At 38.0% G+C, this 17,482-nt stretch overlaps 1 protein-coding gene across 1 annotated transcript in view; it reads right to left on the bottom strand.

Annotated features, from left to right (window-relative positions):
• Positions 1–17,482, bottom strand: part of HSF5 (heat shock transcription factor 5) — a 52,531-nt gene that overhangs the window by 16,966 nt on the left and 18,083 nt on the right. Inside the window, exons 4-5 of the mRNA XM_039247353.1 lie at positions 4,848–5,369; positions 2,060–2,237 (exon numbers count right to left, since the gene is read on the bottom strand). Coding sequence (XP_039103284.1) covers positions 2,060–2,237; positions 4,848–5,369 — 700 coding nt within the window. The remainder of the gene's footprint in view (positions 1–2,059; positions 2,238–4,847; positions 5,370–17,482) is intronic.

Below are 17,482 nucleotides of genomic sequence, written 5' to 3'. Positions count from 1 at the left end.
TTACTTTAGTGTTGATCTGCTGTGGCACATGCTCTCAATTTTGTGTTTATCTAAAATGTCTTCATTGTCTTGCCTTCATCCTTGAATGATCATTTTGCTGGGTAGAGACTTCTAAGATTGCAGTTTTCTTTCAGTATATTAAAAATGTGATTCTACCCCCTTTTTTGGCTTCCATTATTGCTATTCAGAAAGAAGCTGTTAGTTTAATTCAGATGTTGGCAAATTATGACCCCTAGGTTAAACTGGGCCCCGCACCTGTTTTTGTAAATATAGCCTCACTGGAATATCGCCGTGAACTGTTCATCTACATATTCTCCATGGCTGGTTTTTTGCTACAGGGCAGAATTGAGAGGTTAAACAGATCACATGGTATTAGCATAAAGAGAGACAAATAGACCAATGGACTAGAATAGAGAGACCAGAAACAAATGCTTACTTATATGATCAGATGATCTTTCACTAAGACACCAAGATCACTCAAAGGGGAAAGGACAATCTCTTTAACAAAGGGTGTTGGGAAAACTGTATATCCACATGCAAAAGAATGAAGTTGGACCTTTATCTTACAACATATACAAAAAGAATCTCAAAATGGATTAAAGACCTACATGTAAGACCTAAAGTATAAAACTCCTAGAAGAAAATACAGAGGAAACACTTCATGACATTGGGCTTAGCAATGATTTCTTAGAAATGACACCAAAAGCATAAGCAACAAAAGCAAAAACAAAAAACAAAACAATACAAAACCAAAAAACCAAAAAACCAAAAAAAAAAAACAAAACAAACCCCGAAAATCCAAAACAACAAAACAAACTTAAAAACTTTTATGTTTGGACACAGTCCTTTATGTAAGGATACAGTCAACGAGTGATTATGAGTAGAATATTAGCTACATTAATTAATGTGTGACCTTGAACAAGTTATTAATCCTCTCTAAGCCTAAACTTCTCAATCTTCAAAATGATGACAATACCACTTTCATTAAGTTTGTTTATGGCATTAAAAATGGGTATGCACAAATATTAGTTCCTATCCTTTTCTAAATCACCTTCAAAGTCTATGCCATTGTTTTAAACATCTTCAGTGGTGAGAAATCTTAATCTCTTAATCTTTTATGGATTGGACCATAATTCACTAAAAGTGACTGTACAAGCTAAGTTTAATGAATAAGAGGAGTGATCAGGATAGTTCTTTGCCTAAAAGGTGTTTTGCACAAAGAACCCTATGAGTCTGAGCAAGATCTTGATCATATCACTATTAGTTTACTTTTTAGAGAAATTCTCAAATAATTTTTCACTATTTTTCCATTTTTTATAGGCTAAAATGATTGTCTGACCTGACTGATTAATTCTACATGGACTGCATGCCTCTGACATGCATTCAATTTGAGAATATTAAAGTTGCCCACAGAAGACTCTGATGACTTGTTTTTGAAACATAAAGAAACATGTCTTATCAGATGCTACTATTTTCTTAAAAATTGGTTTTGTCCAATTGCCTTAGAAACAGTAAAATCAACTCTATGTGCCTAAAACAATCATTAATTCTGGGTTCCTATAAATAGGAAAAACAATCCCACTGTAAAAGTCACACTTTATACTATCATCATAATGTGCTCAGGATAATGTTATTAATGACCATCTAATTCTTTACTGCTACAATTTTAAGCATATTCCCTCTTATCCTACAGTCTGTTAATAAGAACTACATCAGTAATTACAGTCTTTGGCATCTGAAGCAGTTGTTAAATCACTCTTCATCCTTGCCTCTTCCAAGTTAAATAACCCAAGTTCCTGTGTTTTTACTTAATATGTTCTAGCTATTCGAAAGCTCGGTTTTTTTACATGCAATATTAGGAAAATAACTTTTACATACTTTATAAGGATAATTAAGAAAACATATAGAGTTAAAATTACAGTTATGTAAAAGAAGCAATGTGATAAGTATCATGCAGTTTATGAATAAAAAAATGAAGGCTCAGAAAAAAACTGTCATTCATACATTAATTTTATACCATGGTTCTAATTCTAGTATTCTACAGCACAGTAATCCTTACCAGGGGACTTTCCTTGCTGTGAGTTGCTTCTTCGCTCTCTGTATCTGGCTGGAGTGGACAAACCTGTGTCTTTACTAGACTTGCTAGCAAGGCCCATTTCTGAAATAAGGAATCCCATCTGTTCTGCAGGCAAGATATTCTCAGGTGGATTGGTCTGGCATTTTATACTGGCATCCACCTAAAATATTAAACCCACTCATTATTCTGAATTTCTCTCAAATATGTACTAAAAGTTAAGATATTTTATCAGAAGAGTTCTATTATTGAAACATGATCCAACAAACATGCCTCTAAAAGGCTTTTCAGGGGCGCCTGGGTGGCTCAGTCGGTTAAGCGTCAGACTTCAGCTCAGGTCATGATCTCACGGTTCGTGGGTTCGAGCCCCGCGTTGGGTTCTGTGCAGGCAGTACAGAGCCTGGAGCCTGTTTCAGATTCTGTGTCTCCCTCTCTCTCTGCCCCTCCCCAGCTCATGCTCTGTCTCCCTCTGTTTCAAAAATAAATAAAAACTATTAAAAAATTAAAAAATAAAATAAAAGGCTTTTCATTCTGATGAATGATACCACCTTTAATTTTGTTGAGCTAATCTGAATATTTAGTAGTAAGATATCTATTTCCCCAGACACAAACCATTGAAATGTATATGGAGTTAAAACGTTTGCTTATGATCCGAGAAAGATTAACCATGAAGTTTGTTGATGTTTTGGGGGGTACAATTCACACACACATAAATTTATAATTGTTTAAGATCACTATTTTTTTCCACTCTAGTATCCCTTCTATCAGATTTCCACCCCCACTGGTAACATTGAAATGGTCATAGGCATAATCCTATTGGATAATGTCAGTGGAGCTAAGGACACTTTATTTCACTAATTTTGTATTCTATACCTTAGAGAGCCCCTCAATTGCATAAGCTTCAGCTCCTATAAAATCTAGACCTATTCTGCTTATAAGATATGTGTTTCTTAGAGTTCCTAAATTTCTTTGAAATGTCAAATCCCTTCATCAAGGTGACCAACTTCTGAAATACTTTTATTTCTTTATGAATTTATTTTAAATAAAACTATATAATGAAATAAAGCTAAAAGTTAAACACATAGCTTTTAAAAGCTCTGATGGTTCAAATATACTTTTGAAAGGAGAAAGTAATATGAATGCAATTTTAAGGTATGAAATCTAATATTTTGGAGGTGAACTATGAGGGAACAAAGACAAATTTTATGTTTTTTCCACAAGCATATTTGAAATACAACGGGCCTATCTTTGGTCTACTGAATTACACATGATATACTGGGTCTCAACAACTGGACTCAAAAAGGACAATGAGTTGATAGATACCTTAAGACATCTGGATCCAAAATTAGAGCCAAAAAAGAATTCATTAAAAAAAAAAAAACCACACTATCAGCTGCCTGGGTGGCTCAGTCAGTTAAGCATTCAACTTCTGCTCAAGTCATGATCTCACTGTGATGACAGCTCACAGCCCAGAGCCTGCCTCAGATTCTCTGTCTCCCTCTCTCTCTGCCCCTCCCATGCTCACGCTCTGTCTTTTTCTCTTAAAAATAAACAAACATTAAAAAAAATTAAAAAACAAAAACAAAACCCAACTATCAAAAAATTATCCTGGGGGCGCCTGGGTGGCTCAGTTGGTTAAGCGTCCAACTTCGGCTCAGATCATGATTTCACAGCTCATGAGTTCAAGCCCTGCATCCAACTCTGTGCTGACAACTCAGAGCCTGTAGCCTGCTTCAGATACTGTGTCTCCCTCTCTCTCTGCCCCTCCCACGCTCACACTCTGTCTCTCTCGCTCCCTTTCTCTTAAAAATAAATATTCAAAAAAAAAAAGTTATCATGGGAATCTAACAGTGACAATATTTAAGTTAATTCATAAAAAAGTGATTGTAATTTAGATATGCTTTTATTTAGAAACAAAGTGTATTCATTTTCTGGTCATAAACCAGCAACAATAAAATAGCTTCTACCTTCAAAATATGTTTCTTAAACTAGTCAGAATTCTGCTTTAAGAATGTAGATATTAGTGGGGTGCCTGGGTGGCTCAGTCAGTTAAGTGTCCGACTTTGGCTCAGGTCATGATCTCACGGTTCGTGGGTTCAAGCCCCGCGTTGGGCTCTGTGCTGACAGCTAGCTCAGAGCCTGGAGCCTGCTTGGATTCTGTGTCTCCCTCTCTCTCTGACCCTCCTCTGCTCATGCTGTCTCTCTCTCTCTCTCTCAGAAATAAATAAAACATTAAAAAATAATTTAAAAAAAAAGAACTGTAGATATTAGTAAAGAAATTCAAACACAGTAGGCTCACAAGTCAAATGAGAATTCAATAATGCTGTAAGAAAGTATAAACAGACTTCTAACCATCTCCTTACCTCCAAGCTACAAATGGCCTGGAAAGTCCTGATATTATCTGACAGATAAACCATCCTTTCTGAGCAGTGGACTTTAATCAGCCAGGCACACCTTTTCCATACAAATTAAGATATGAGGCAAAATTCAAGGGATGTTTTTAACATGAAAATAAGTTTTATACCACAATACTCAGACTGCCTCTCTAGAGGCTGACTTCAGACCGTAACACATTAAGAACATGCCTGGGGCTTAAGGCTACTTCCTTCTGAATTTTTTGTGCAGAATCACTGGGACATGATCCTTCTGGAAAGCATAATGAACCGGTATTAAACCCAAATAAAAGGTGGACAGACTCTCCACTAGAACAGTTTTTATTAAGAAGCACTAGGTACTTTAAGCTTTATTACGATTTTTTTCTTTACCCCCTTACCTGGTGTGTGCTGAATGGTAACCCTTCCTGCACAAATACTACTGAAGATGGAGATGGATTATGACTTAGCTGCTCCTTCAGTTTGACATGAGCTTGTTGGATGGCTGCAGATTCCTGCACTGTAGTATTTTCAACAGGCTGAGCTGTGTGGATGGTATAGATGTACTCAGGTGACTGTGGTAGAGAGCAGGTAATTGCTTGTTCTGTTCCGACTACAAAAGATGTAATATCTGAGCCTACAGGAGTAAGTGGCTCCAGCTGGCTAGCCTGACTTGTGGAAGATGGATTGCTGTTGTTTGAATTAGCTATGATATGCTGGCCTCTGTTAGACTGAGATGTTGGGCACTGATTCTCAACAGGCTCCACCTTCACCATCTCCAATTTAGGGGAGGAATGCAACTCATCTACTATCTGAAAAACAGCCTCTAGGTTTACTTCTGTCTTTTTATTTTCGTCAGTAGCACTGCAAGGCCAATTAGAAGGCAGAAATTCAACTGGATAGGAGGATTGCATTGGAGGATTCTGGGAAAAGAGAAAATAGGACTGTTTGGACAGAAAATCGAATATGAGATTAAGGAGGAAAGCAACAATGTTTAGGCTGATAAATGTTAAACAAATAGATTAAATTTAACTAAAGCTCACTAAAAAATCCTGAACACCAATCAACTTTTCAGCAATGGTAGCTTCAATCCTATTGTTAACATTTACTTAGCAACTAATATAGGTCAACCACTATGCTAAGTTTAATACTGGAAAGGACCAATAATTTTCAGGGTTGAAGTATACAAAATCAAAAAGCTATAGTACTCAAATATCTATTTGCTGATAAAATGTCTATATACCAAATTCTTCCATAAAAGTTGACAGACAAAAACATCACTTATATCTATCATATACTGTTTTAGGAATGTAGTAATGAAATTTCAAACACAGGATGCTCACAAGTCCACCAATGCTTCTACAGATTCAGGGGGAGGTACTGATATTCTGTTCCAAATGATCTGGGAAGAAATGGATGGAATATCGAATGTCCTTTGGTTCGTGAGATCGTTTATTTTTAATAAAACAATAGATTAAAAATAGCTGTCACTTTTAGATGTATTCTTTATATCTTTAAGATATATTCTCTTATACGTAGTACTTTGCACAGAGTAGACATACTATTACATGTTTGGTAATAAATAATCTCAAGCTATGAACATAAAATACTGAAGAGTAACAATTAAATAAAACACGTAATAGGTTGATGTTGCCAAACACACTACAAAGACTGTGTCAATTATTCAAAGGACATTAATGCTGAATAATGTAAATTTAAATGGTGTAAGCTTCAAGCCACTTTACTGTAGCCAATAGCACCATTTATTGAGTTCTTACTATATGCCAAGCACATGCAAACTACTTTATATACATTATTCCATTTACTCCTCTCAAGAGGTCTATAAAATGTGATCATTTCCATTTCCAATGATGAAATTGAAGTTCAGAGAAACTCTGGAATTTACCCAAAGTCACAATGAAATAATGAACAGATCCAGGTTTCAAACACAGATTGCCTGGCTCAAGAGCTCTTGCTCTTAACCATTATGCTACACTGACCATTCATGCACACTCTCACCAGTATCTGCAATCCAACTAAACCAACTGCTTTTACTTCCAGAATGACACCTAAAATATGTTCTTTTTTCCATTTAAAAAATTTTACATCAGGGGAGGAGGAAAGATGGCTGAGAAGTAGGGAGCTCCATACATTTCACTCACCCACATCTCTCAAACCGAGAAGGCCTGAAGCTATAGGAACCCTTCCAGAATCCAGGAGTTTGGGACGAAAAGGAGACAGGGTCCACTGAGAAAACAACCTTATAGTGCAAGTGCGAACTGGGGAAGATAAAAACGGGCCAGGACCGGAGACACAGAGGGCGGGGAGAGGTCCCCCTTTGCCATGGTGAGTCGAGGGAAAAAGAGCGGCTAAAACTGCTCAAGGAATTGTCCCTGTCCCTGGGGAAGAGAAAAACCTCGGCTCAGGACACAGAGTGATCCAGCTTTCAGCTGTGCAGCTGACCTTGAGCTGGACGCCCTGGTCCCAGGCGATGCCAGGAGAAACTGCTCCTCTGCTCGCCAGCTCCACCGGGAGGGGAAGCAGCGTGCCTGAAGCCACACCGCCACTCCTAGCTCAGCTGGATCCACAGTGGGGAGGTGACAGGCTTGAAACTGTTCGGAGGGACTTAGCCTGCAGATTTATTTTAGGCAGTATCAATGGGGCACGTGGACTAAGATCTAGAAACAAGACATGGCTTGGAACATAAAGCACGACTCACCTTGGCTACCCCTGTGGCACAGGGAGATTGGACCCAAAAGAGTGAGTTGCAGCGCTTAGTTTGAGAAGGGACTGGGGTGCCGCCATTTTTCTCCCCACAACCACCAAGGCAGGACTTCAGGGAGCAGCCCTCCAGAAGCAGTGGAGGCTAAGACCTGCCTACACCAAACCACGCCCATCCCCACTAGAGAGCTGTTTTTTTTTTTTTTTTTTTTTTTTCTGGACCCTGGGGCAAGACCAACATGGATGCACTGCTGTGATTAATTCTAGATCTATTCTTTCTATTCAGATATATTTTCCCTTGTCTCATTCGTATCCCTCCCCTCTGCTGGACTGGGCACTCTGGTCATTGGTTTACTTAACAGTCACATTTAATCCATTCTCTAGATGTATATTCTACACCTCCACCGCTACCTTTCTATCTCTCTCTCTCTGGAGTAATCAGACTATATAGTTTCTCTGCGTAACGTTATCTTTGTTTCTTTCTCCTCACCTCTTACCATATTCTCCTCTTTCTCTCTCCGAATTAAGCCTCTTAGTCTCTCTGTCTGGTCATTGTCCAATTTCGCTTCCTCCCCACCCTCTTTGTATACGCTCTTCCATCAGCACTGCATACACCCTGCTCTTTATTTGTAGCTGGGGATTCTGCTTTTATGCTTTCACACTGTCCTGTTTTTTGGTGTTTTTTCTTTTTTCTTTCCTCTTTTTTCTTTTTCTTTTTCTTTTTTGTTCTTCCTCCTTCCTCTTTTTTTTTCCCCTTCTTTTTCCCATTCAGTTTGCGTGTTTGTTGGATTTGTCTGTGCATTTGTATGCCTTTGTTCCCTGTGTGTTTGTCTGTCTGTTTTCTTTACCAGGGCTGCCTCAATAAATAAGCCAAAGTACACATGGTGGAGAGTTTCAAATACCACTACGAGTAGGGAAATAAAATAACCACCATCTCAACAAGAGAAACCAAGAGACACCATTCAAAGAACACTTCCTGAACAGACAGCTCTGGATAATCAAAGAGCCTTCTTTAATACAGCAGTACTCGTAGGTGCAGAGTGCATAACAAGCTTTTAAAGCTAACAAGTGACAGAAAGCTAGCCAAAATGAAAAATGGAAGAACTCTCCTCTAAAGAAATTCCAGGAAGAAATGACAGCTAAAGAACTGCTCAAAACAGATATAAGCAACATAACTGAACAAGAATTTAGAACAATAGTCATAAAATTAATCACTGGGCTTGAAAAAGGCATGGAAGACATCATAGAAGCTATTGCTACAAAGACTATGGACTTTAAAAATACCTGAGATGAATTTAAAAATGCTATAAATGAGATGCATAATAAAATGGAGGCATCCAATGCATGGATTGAAGAGGCAGAGAGGAGAATAGGTAAATTAGAAGACATAATTATAGAAAAAGAGGAAGCCAAGAAAAAGAGAGATAAAATGATCCAGGAACATGAAAGGAGAGTTCGAGAGCTGAGTAATACAATCAAACAGAATGATATCCATATCATAGGAATTCTAGAAGAGGAAGAAAGAGGGAAAGGCGCTGAAAGAGTCCTTGAACAAATTATAGCTGAGAACTGCCCCAATCTGGGGAAGGAAACAGACATTGAAATCCAAGAGGCACAGAGAACACCCCTAAAGATGTAATTTGAATCAATCTTCTGCATGACATATCATAGTGAAACTGGTAAAATATAAGGACAAAGAAAGAATTCTGAAAGCACCTAGGGATAAAAGGGCCCTAACATACAAAGGGAAACCTATCAGAGTGGTGACAGACCTATCTACTGAAACTTGGCAGGCCAGAAAGGAATGGCAGGAAAACTTCAATGTGATGAACAGAAAAAATATGCAGCCAGGAATCCTCTATCTAGCAAGCCTGTCATTCAGAATAGAAGGAGAGATAAAAGTCTCCCCAAATAAACAAAAATTGAAAGAATTCATCACCACTAAACCAGCCCTACAAGAAATCCTGAGAGGGACTCCATGAGGGAAATGTAGCAGGGAACGGAAGGTACCAGAGACACCACTACAAGCAGGAATCCTACAAAGAACACAATGACTCTAAATCCATATTTTTCAATAATAATACTGAATGTAAATGGACTAAGTGCTCCAATAAAAAGACATAGGGTAGCAAAATGGATAAAAAAACAAAATCCATCTATTTGCTGTCTACAAGAAACTCATTTTAGACCTGAGGACACCTTCAGATTGAAAGTAAGGGGATGGAGAAATATATATATCATGCTACTGGAAGTCAAAAGAAAGCTGGAGTAGCTACACTTATATCAGACAAACTGGACTTTAAAGTAAAGGCAGTAACAAGGGATGAAAAAGGGCATTATATAATAATTACAGGGTCTATCCATCAGGAAGAGCTAACAATTATAAATGTCTACGCACCGAATACAGGAGCACCCAAATACATAAAACAATTAATCATGAACAAAAACAATCTTACGGACAAGAATGTGCTAAAAGCAGGGGACTTTAATACTCCACTTATAGCAATGGATAGATCAACTAGACAGAAAATCACTAAAGAAACAATGGACTTGAATGACACATTGGACCAGATGAATTTGACAGATATATTTAGAACTCTACATCCTGAGGCCATGGAATTCACTTTTTCTCAACTGCGCATGGCACGTTCTCCAAGATAGGTCACATACTGGGACATAAAGCAGCCCTCAATAAATATAAAAGAATTGAGATCATACCATGCACACTTTCAGATCATAATGCTTTGAAACTTGAAATCAATCACGGGAAGAAGTCTGGAAAACCTCCAAAAACATGGAGGTTAAAGAACACCCTACTAAAGAACGAATGGGCCAATCAGGCAATTAGAGAAGAAATTAAAAAATATATGAAAATGAAAGTACAACAATCCAAACTCTATGGGATGCAGCAAAGGCAGTCCTAAGAGGAAAATACATTGCACTCCAGGCCAATTTCAAGAAATTAGAAAAAGCGCAAGTACAAAATCTAACAGTGCACCTAAAAGAACTAAAAGGAGAGCAACAAGAGCACCCCAAACCCAGTAGGAGAAGAGAAATAATAAAAATCAAGGCAGAAATAAACAATATAGAATCCAAAAAACAAAAACAAAAAACAGTTGAATAGATCAATGAAACCAAGAGTTGATTTTTTGAAAAAATAAACAAAATTTATAAACCTCTAGCCAGGCTTCTCAAAAAGAAAAGAGAGAGCACCCAAACAGATAAAATTATGAATGAAAATGGACTTATTACAACCAATCCCTCAGAAATACAAGCAATTATCAGGGAATACCATGAAAAATTATATGCCAACAATCTGGACAACTTAGAAGAAATGGACANTACTGGACCCTGGGGCAAGACCAACATGGATGCACTGCTGTGATTAATTCTAGATCTATTCTTTCTATTCAGATATATTTTCCCTTGTCTCATTCGTATCCCTCCCCTCTGCTGGACTGGGCACTCTGGTCATTGGTTTACTTAACAGTCACATTTAATCCATTCTCTAGATGTATATTCTACACCTCCACCGCTACCTTTCTATCTCTCTCTCTCTGGAGTAATCAGACTATATAGTTTCTCTGCGTAACGTTATCTTTGTTTCTTTCTCCTCACCTCTTACCATATTCTCCTCTTTCTCTCTCCGAATTAAGCCTCTTAGTCTCTCTGTCTGGTCATTGTCCAATTTCGCTTCCTCCCCACCCTCTTTGTATACGCTCTTCCATCAGCACTGCATACACCCTGCTCTTTATTTGTAGCTGGGGATTCTGCTTTTATGCTTTCACACTGTCCTGTTTTTTGGTGTTTTTTCTTTTTTCTTTCCTCTTTTTTCTTTTTCTTTTTCTTTTTTGTTCTTCCTCCTTCCTCTTTTTTTTTCCCCTTCTTTTTCCCATTCAGTTTGCGTGTTTGTTGGATTTGTCTGTGCATTTGTATGCCTTTGTTCCCTGTGTGTTTGTCTGTCTGTTTTCTTTACCAGGGCTGCCTCAATAAATAAGCCAAAGTACACATGGTGGAGAGTTTCAAATACCACTACGAGTAGGGAAATAAAATAACCACCATCTCAACAAGAGAAACCAAGAGACACCATTCAAAGAACACTTCCTGAACAGACAGCTCTGGATAATCAAAGAGCCTTCTTTAATACAGCAGTACTCGTAGGTGCAGAGTGCATAACAAGCTTTTAAAGCTAACAAGTGACAGAAAGCTAGCCAAAATGAAAAATGGAAGAACTCTCCTCTAAAGAAATTCCAGGAAGAAATGACAGCTAAAGAACTGCTCAAAACAGATATAAGCAACATAACTGAACAAGAATTTAGAACAATAGTCATAAAATTAATCACTGGGCTTGAAAAAGGCATGGAAGACATCATAGAAGCTATTGCTACAAAGACTATGGACTTTAAAAATACCTGAGATGAATTTAAAAATGCTATAAATGAGATGCATAATAAAATGGAGGCATCCAATGCATGGATTGAAGAGGCAGAGAGGAGAATAGGTAAATTAGAAGACATAATTATAGAAAAAGAGGAAGCCAAGAAAAAGAGAGATAAAATGATCCAGGAACATGAAAGGAGAGTTCGAGAGCTGAGTAATACAATCAAACAGAATGATATCCATATCATAGGAATTCTAGAAGAGGAAGAAAGAGGGAAAGGCGCTGAAAGAGTCCTTGAACAAATTATAGCTGAGAACTGCCCCAATCTGGGGAAGGAAACAGACATTGAAATCCAAGAGGCACAGAGAACACCCCTAAAGATGTAATTTGAATCAATCTTCTGCATGACATATCATAGTGAAACTGGTAAAATATAAGGACAAAGAAAGAATTCTGAAAGCACCTAGGGATAAAAGGGCCCTAACATACAAAGGGAAACCTATCAGAGTGGTGACAGACCTATCTACTGAAACTTGGCAGGCCAGAAAGGAATGGCAGGAAAACTTCAATGTGATGAACAGAAAAAATATGCAGCCAGGAATCCTCTATCTAGCAAGCCTGTCATTCAGAATAGAAGGAGAGATAAAAGTCTCCCCAAATAAACAAAAATTGAAAGAATTCATCACCACTAAACCAGCCCTACAAGAAATCCTGAGAGGGACTCCATGAGGGAAATGTAGCAGGGAACGGAAGGTACCAGAGACACCACTACAAGCAGGAATCCTACAAAGAACACAATGACTCTAAATCCATATTTTTCAATAATAATACTGAATGTAAATGGACTAAGTGCTCCAATAAAAAGACATAGGGTAGCAAAATGGATAAAAAAACAAAATCCATCTATTTGCTGTCTACAAGAAACTCATTTTAGACCTGAGGACACCTTCAGATTGAAAGTAAGGGGATGGAGAAATATATATATCATGCTACTGGAAGTCAAAAGAAAGCTGGAGTAGCTACACTTATATCAGACAAACTGGACTTTAAAGTAAAGGCAGTAACAAGGGATGAAAAAGGGCATTATATAATAATTACAGGGTCTATCCATCAGGAAGAGCTAACAATTATAAATGTCTACGCACCGAATACAGGAGCACCCAAATACATAAAACAATTAATCATGAACAAAAACAATCTTACGGACAAGAATGTGCTAAAAGCAGGGGACTTTAATACTCCACTTATAGCAATGGATAGATCAACTAGACAGAAAATCACTAAAGAAACAATGGACTTGAATGACACATTGGACCAGATGTATTTGACAGATATATTTAGAACTCTACATCCTGAGAGCATGGAATTCACTTTCTTCTCAAGTGCGCATGGCACATTCTCCAAGATAGGTCACATACTGGGACATAAAGCAGCCCTCAATAAATATAAAAGAATTGAGATCATACCATGCACACTTTCAGATCATAATGCTTTGAAACTTGAAATCAATCACGGGAAGAAGTCTGGAAAACCTCCAAAAACATGGAGGTTAAAGAACACCCTACTAAAGAACGAATGGGCCAATCAGGCAATTAGAGAAGAAATTAAAAAATATATGAAAATGAAAGTACAACAATCCAAACTCTATGGGATGCAGCAAAGGCAGTCCTAAGAGGAAAATACATTGCACTCCAGGCCAATTTCAAGAAATTAGAAAAAGCGCAAGTACAAAATCTAACAGTGCACCTAAAAGAACTAAAAGGAGAGCAACAAGAGCACCCCAAACCCAGTAGGAGAAGAGAAATAATAAAAATCAAGGCAGAAATAAACAATATAGAATCCAAAAAACAAAAACAAAAAACAGTTGAATAGATCAATGAAACCAAGAGTTGATTTTTTGAAAAAATAAACAAAATTTATAAACCTCTAGCCAGGCTTCTCAAAAAGAAAAGAGAGAGCACCCAAACAGATAAAATTATGAATGAAAATGGACTTATTACAACCAATCCCTCAGAAATACAAGCAATTATCAGGTAATGCAATGAAAAATTATATGCCAACACACTAGACAACTTAGGAGAAATGGACAAATTCCTAAACACACACTCACTACCAAAATTCACACGGGAAGAGATAGAAAATCTGAACCAATCCATAACAAATGAAGAAACTGAATCAGTTATCAAAAATCTCCCAACAAATAAGAATGCTGGGCCAGACGGCTTCCCTGGGGAATTCTACCAGACATTTAAAACAGAGCTAATACCCATTCTTCACAAGCTATTCCAAAAAATAGAAATCAAAGGGAAACTTCCGGACTCATTTTATGAAGCCAGCATCACTTTGATTCCCCAGCCAGAGACCCAGTAAAAAAAGAGAACTACAGACCAATATCCTTGATGAATACAGATGCAAAAATCCTCAACAAGATACTTGCAAATCGAATCCAACAGCACATAAAAAGAATTATTCACCATGGTCAAGTGGGATTCATTCCTGGGTTACAGGGCTATTCAATATTCTCAACTCAATTAATGTGATATATCACATTGACAAAAGAAAAGATAAAAACCATATGATCCTGTCTATAGATGCAGAAAAAGCATTTGACAAAATACAGCATCCCTTATTAATAAAGACACTTGAGAAAGTTGGGATAGAAGGAATGTACTTAAACATCATAAAAGGCATTTATGAAAAGCCCTCAGCTAATATCATCCTCAATGGAGAAAAACTGAGAGCTTTCCCCGAGATCAGCAACACGACAGGGATGTCCACTCTTACCACTGTGCTAGCATCAGCAATCAGACAACAAAAGGAAATAAAAGGAATCAGAATTGGCAAAGAAGAAGTCAAACTTTCACTTTTTGCAGATGTCATGATACTCTAGATAGAAAACCCGACAGACTCCACTAAAAGCCTACTAGAACTGATCCATGAATTCAGCAAAGTTGCAGGGTACAAGATCAACGTACAGAAATTGATTGCATTTTTATATACCAATAATGAGGCAACAGAAAGAGAAATCAAGAAACTGATCCCATTCACAATTGCACAAAAAACCATAAAATACCTAGGAATAAACCTAACCAACGATATAGAAGATCTGTATGATGAAAACTATAGAAACTTATGAAGGAAATTGAAGAAGACACAAAGAAATGGAAAAACATTCCATGCTCATGGGTCGGAAGAATAAATATTGTTAAACTGTCATTACTACCCAAAGCAACCTACATATTCAATGCAATCCCAATCAAAATTGCACCAGCATTCTTCTCAAAACTAGAACAACTGTCCTAAAATTTGTATGGAACCACAAAAGACCCTGAATAGCCAAAGTAATATTGAAGAAGAAAACCAAAACAGGAGGCATCACAATCTCAGACTTTAGCCTCTACTACAAAGCTATAATCATCAAGACAGTATGGTATTGGCACAAAAACAGACACATAGACCAATGGAATAGAATACAGAACTCAGAATTGGGCCCACAAATGTATGGCCAACTAATCTTTGACAAAACGGGAAGGAGTATCCAAAGGAAAAAAGACAGCCTCTTTAACAGATGGTGCTGGGAGAGCTGGACAGCAACATGCAGAAGAATGAAACTAGATCATTTTCTCACACCATACACAAAAATAAACTCTAAAGTGGATAAAGGACCTGAATGTGAGACAGGAAACTATCAAAACCCTAGAGGAGAAAGCAGGAAAAAACCTCCTTGACCTCAACTGCAGCAATTTCTTACTTGACACATCCCCAAAGGCAAGGGAATCAAGAGCAAAAATGAACTATTGGGACCTCATCAAGATAAAAAGCTTCTGCACGGCAAAGGAAACAATCAATAAAACTAAATAGGCAACTGAAAGAATGGGAAAAGATAGTTGCAAATGACATATCAGATAAAGGGCTAGTATCCAAAATCTATAAGGAACTCCCCAAACTCTACACTTGAAAAACAAATAATCCAGTGACGAAATGGGCAGAAGACATGAACAGACACTTCTCCAAAGAGGACATCCAGATGGCCAGCAGACACATGAAACGATGCTCAGTGTCCTTCATCATCAGGGAAATACAAATCAAAACAGCACTGAGATACCACCTCAAGCTGGTCAGAGTGGCTAAAATGAACAAATCAGGAGACTCTAGATGCTGGCGAGGATGTGGAGAAACGGGCACCCTCCTACACTGTTGGTGGGAATGTAAACTGGTACAGCCCCTCTGGAAAACAGTGTGGAGGTTCCTCAAAATATTAACAATAGAACTCCCCTATGACCCAGCAATAGTACTGCTAGGAATTTACCCAAGGAACACAGGAGTGCTGATGCATAGGGGCACATGTACCCCAAAGTTCACAGCAGCACTCTCAACAATAGCCAAAACATGGAAAGAGCCTAAGTGTCCATCAACTGATGAATGGATCAAGAAGATGTGGTTTATCTATACAAAGGAATACTACATGGCAATGAGAAAGAATGAAATCTGGCCATGTGTAGCAACATGGATGGAACTTATGGGTGTTATGCTGAGTGAAATAAGTCAGGCAGAGAAGGATAGATACCATATGTTTGCACATTTAGGTGGATTAGGAGGAACTTAACGGAGGACCATGGGGGAGGAGAAGGGGAAAAATAGTTGGGGAGAGGGAGGGAGGCAAACCATGAGAGACTCTTGAATGCTGAGAACAAACTGAGGGCTGATAGGGGTGGAGGAGAAGGGAAGGGGGGTGATGGACATGGAGGAGGGCACTTGTTGGGATGAGCACTAGGTGTTATATGGAAACCAAGTTGATAGTAAACTATTTAAGAAAATAAAATTAAGCTGGCATGGTAATAAAAGTGTTTTCTGACTGAAAAAAAATTTACGTCTACCTATCTTTATTTTCCTGTAACTTGTATTGTCTTTGTAGTAAGAAACAGTCTTTAAAGATATTTTTAAAAATTTATTTAAAACAGGGGCGCCTGGGTGGCTTAGTCGGTTAAGCGTTCGACTTTCTCTTAGGTCATGATTTCGCGGTTTGTGGGTTCTAGCCCCTCGTTGGGCTCTGTGCTGACTGCCAGCTCAGAGCCTGGAGCCTGTTTCAGAGTCTGTGACTCCTTCTCTCTCTGACCCTCCCCTGCTCACGCTCTCTCTCTCTCTCTCTCCTAGAAATAAATAAAACATTAAAAAAATTTATTTAAAACATAAACATAACCAAGACATAAATACTGTCAGAAAATCTCTAGCATGATGCAAGGGAGAGAGCATCTGGATCCACAAACAAGAACATCTAATTTGTAAGTGAAGATAAACAGAATGGACTATTATGCTCGATGGTACCTGCCTTTAACAATGTCCAACTAAGTCCCTTTGATCTGATTCTATACTCTTCAAACAACAATCTGACTTCCCATGTAGTTTTGTCCAAAAAAAGCCAAAAAAGTAATGTTTCTTTACATACTGGAATGCCACTAGAAAGATAACTCTCTTCAAAACAGAAGCTATCTTAGGAGTACCTGGGTGGCTCAGTCTGTTAAGCGTGTGACTTCAGCTCAGACCATGGTCTCACAGTACATGGGTTCAAGCCCCACACTGAGCCTCGCATCAGGCTCTGCACTGACAGCTCAGAGCCTGGAGCCTGCTTAGGATTCTTTGTCTCCCACTCTCTGCCCTTCCCCGCTTGTCCTCTCTCTCTCTCTCTCTCTCTCTCTCAAAAATAAACAAATAAACATTTTTTAAAAAATCAGAAGCTATCTCAACTGGATGATATCAAAGGCAAACGCACAATTCCAACCTTTAAGTAATTATAGCATAAAAAGACAAAGCATGGTATTTAGTCTTATCCTAGAAATAGCAGTCTAAAACACTTAAATCAATGCAATTGTTTCTCAAGAAATAATCAGAATAGATGAAGCAGAGTGTTTACAATATGGGGGCAAAAGGGGATCA

The sequence above is a fragment of the Hyaena hyaena genome, unplaced genomic scaffold, assembly GCF_003009895.1.
Source record: "Hyaena hyaena isolate Hyena2069 unplaced genomic scaffold, ASM300989v1 scaffold_298, whole genome shotgun sequence".
NCBI lineage: Eukaryota > Metazoa > Chordata > Mammalia > Carnivora > Hyaenidae > Hyaena > Hyaena hyaena.
This window is presented reverse-complemented; position numbering and strand designations above follow the sequence as displayed.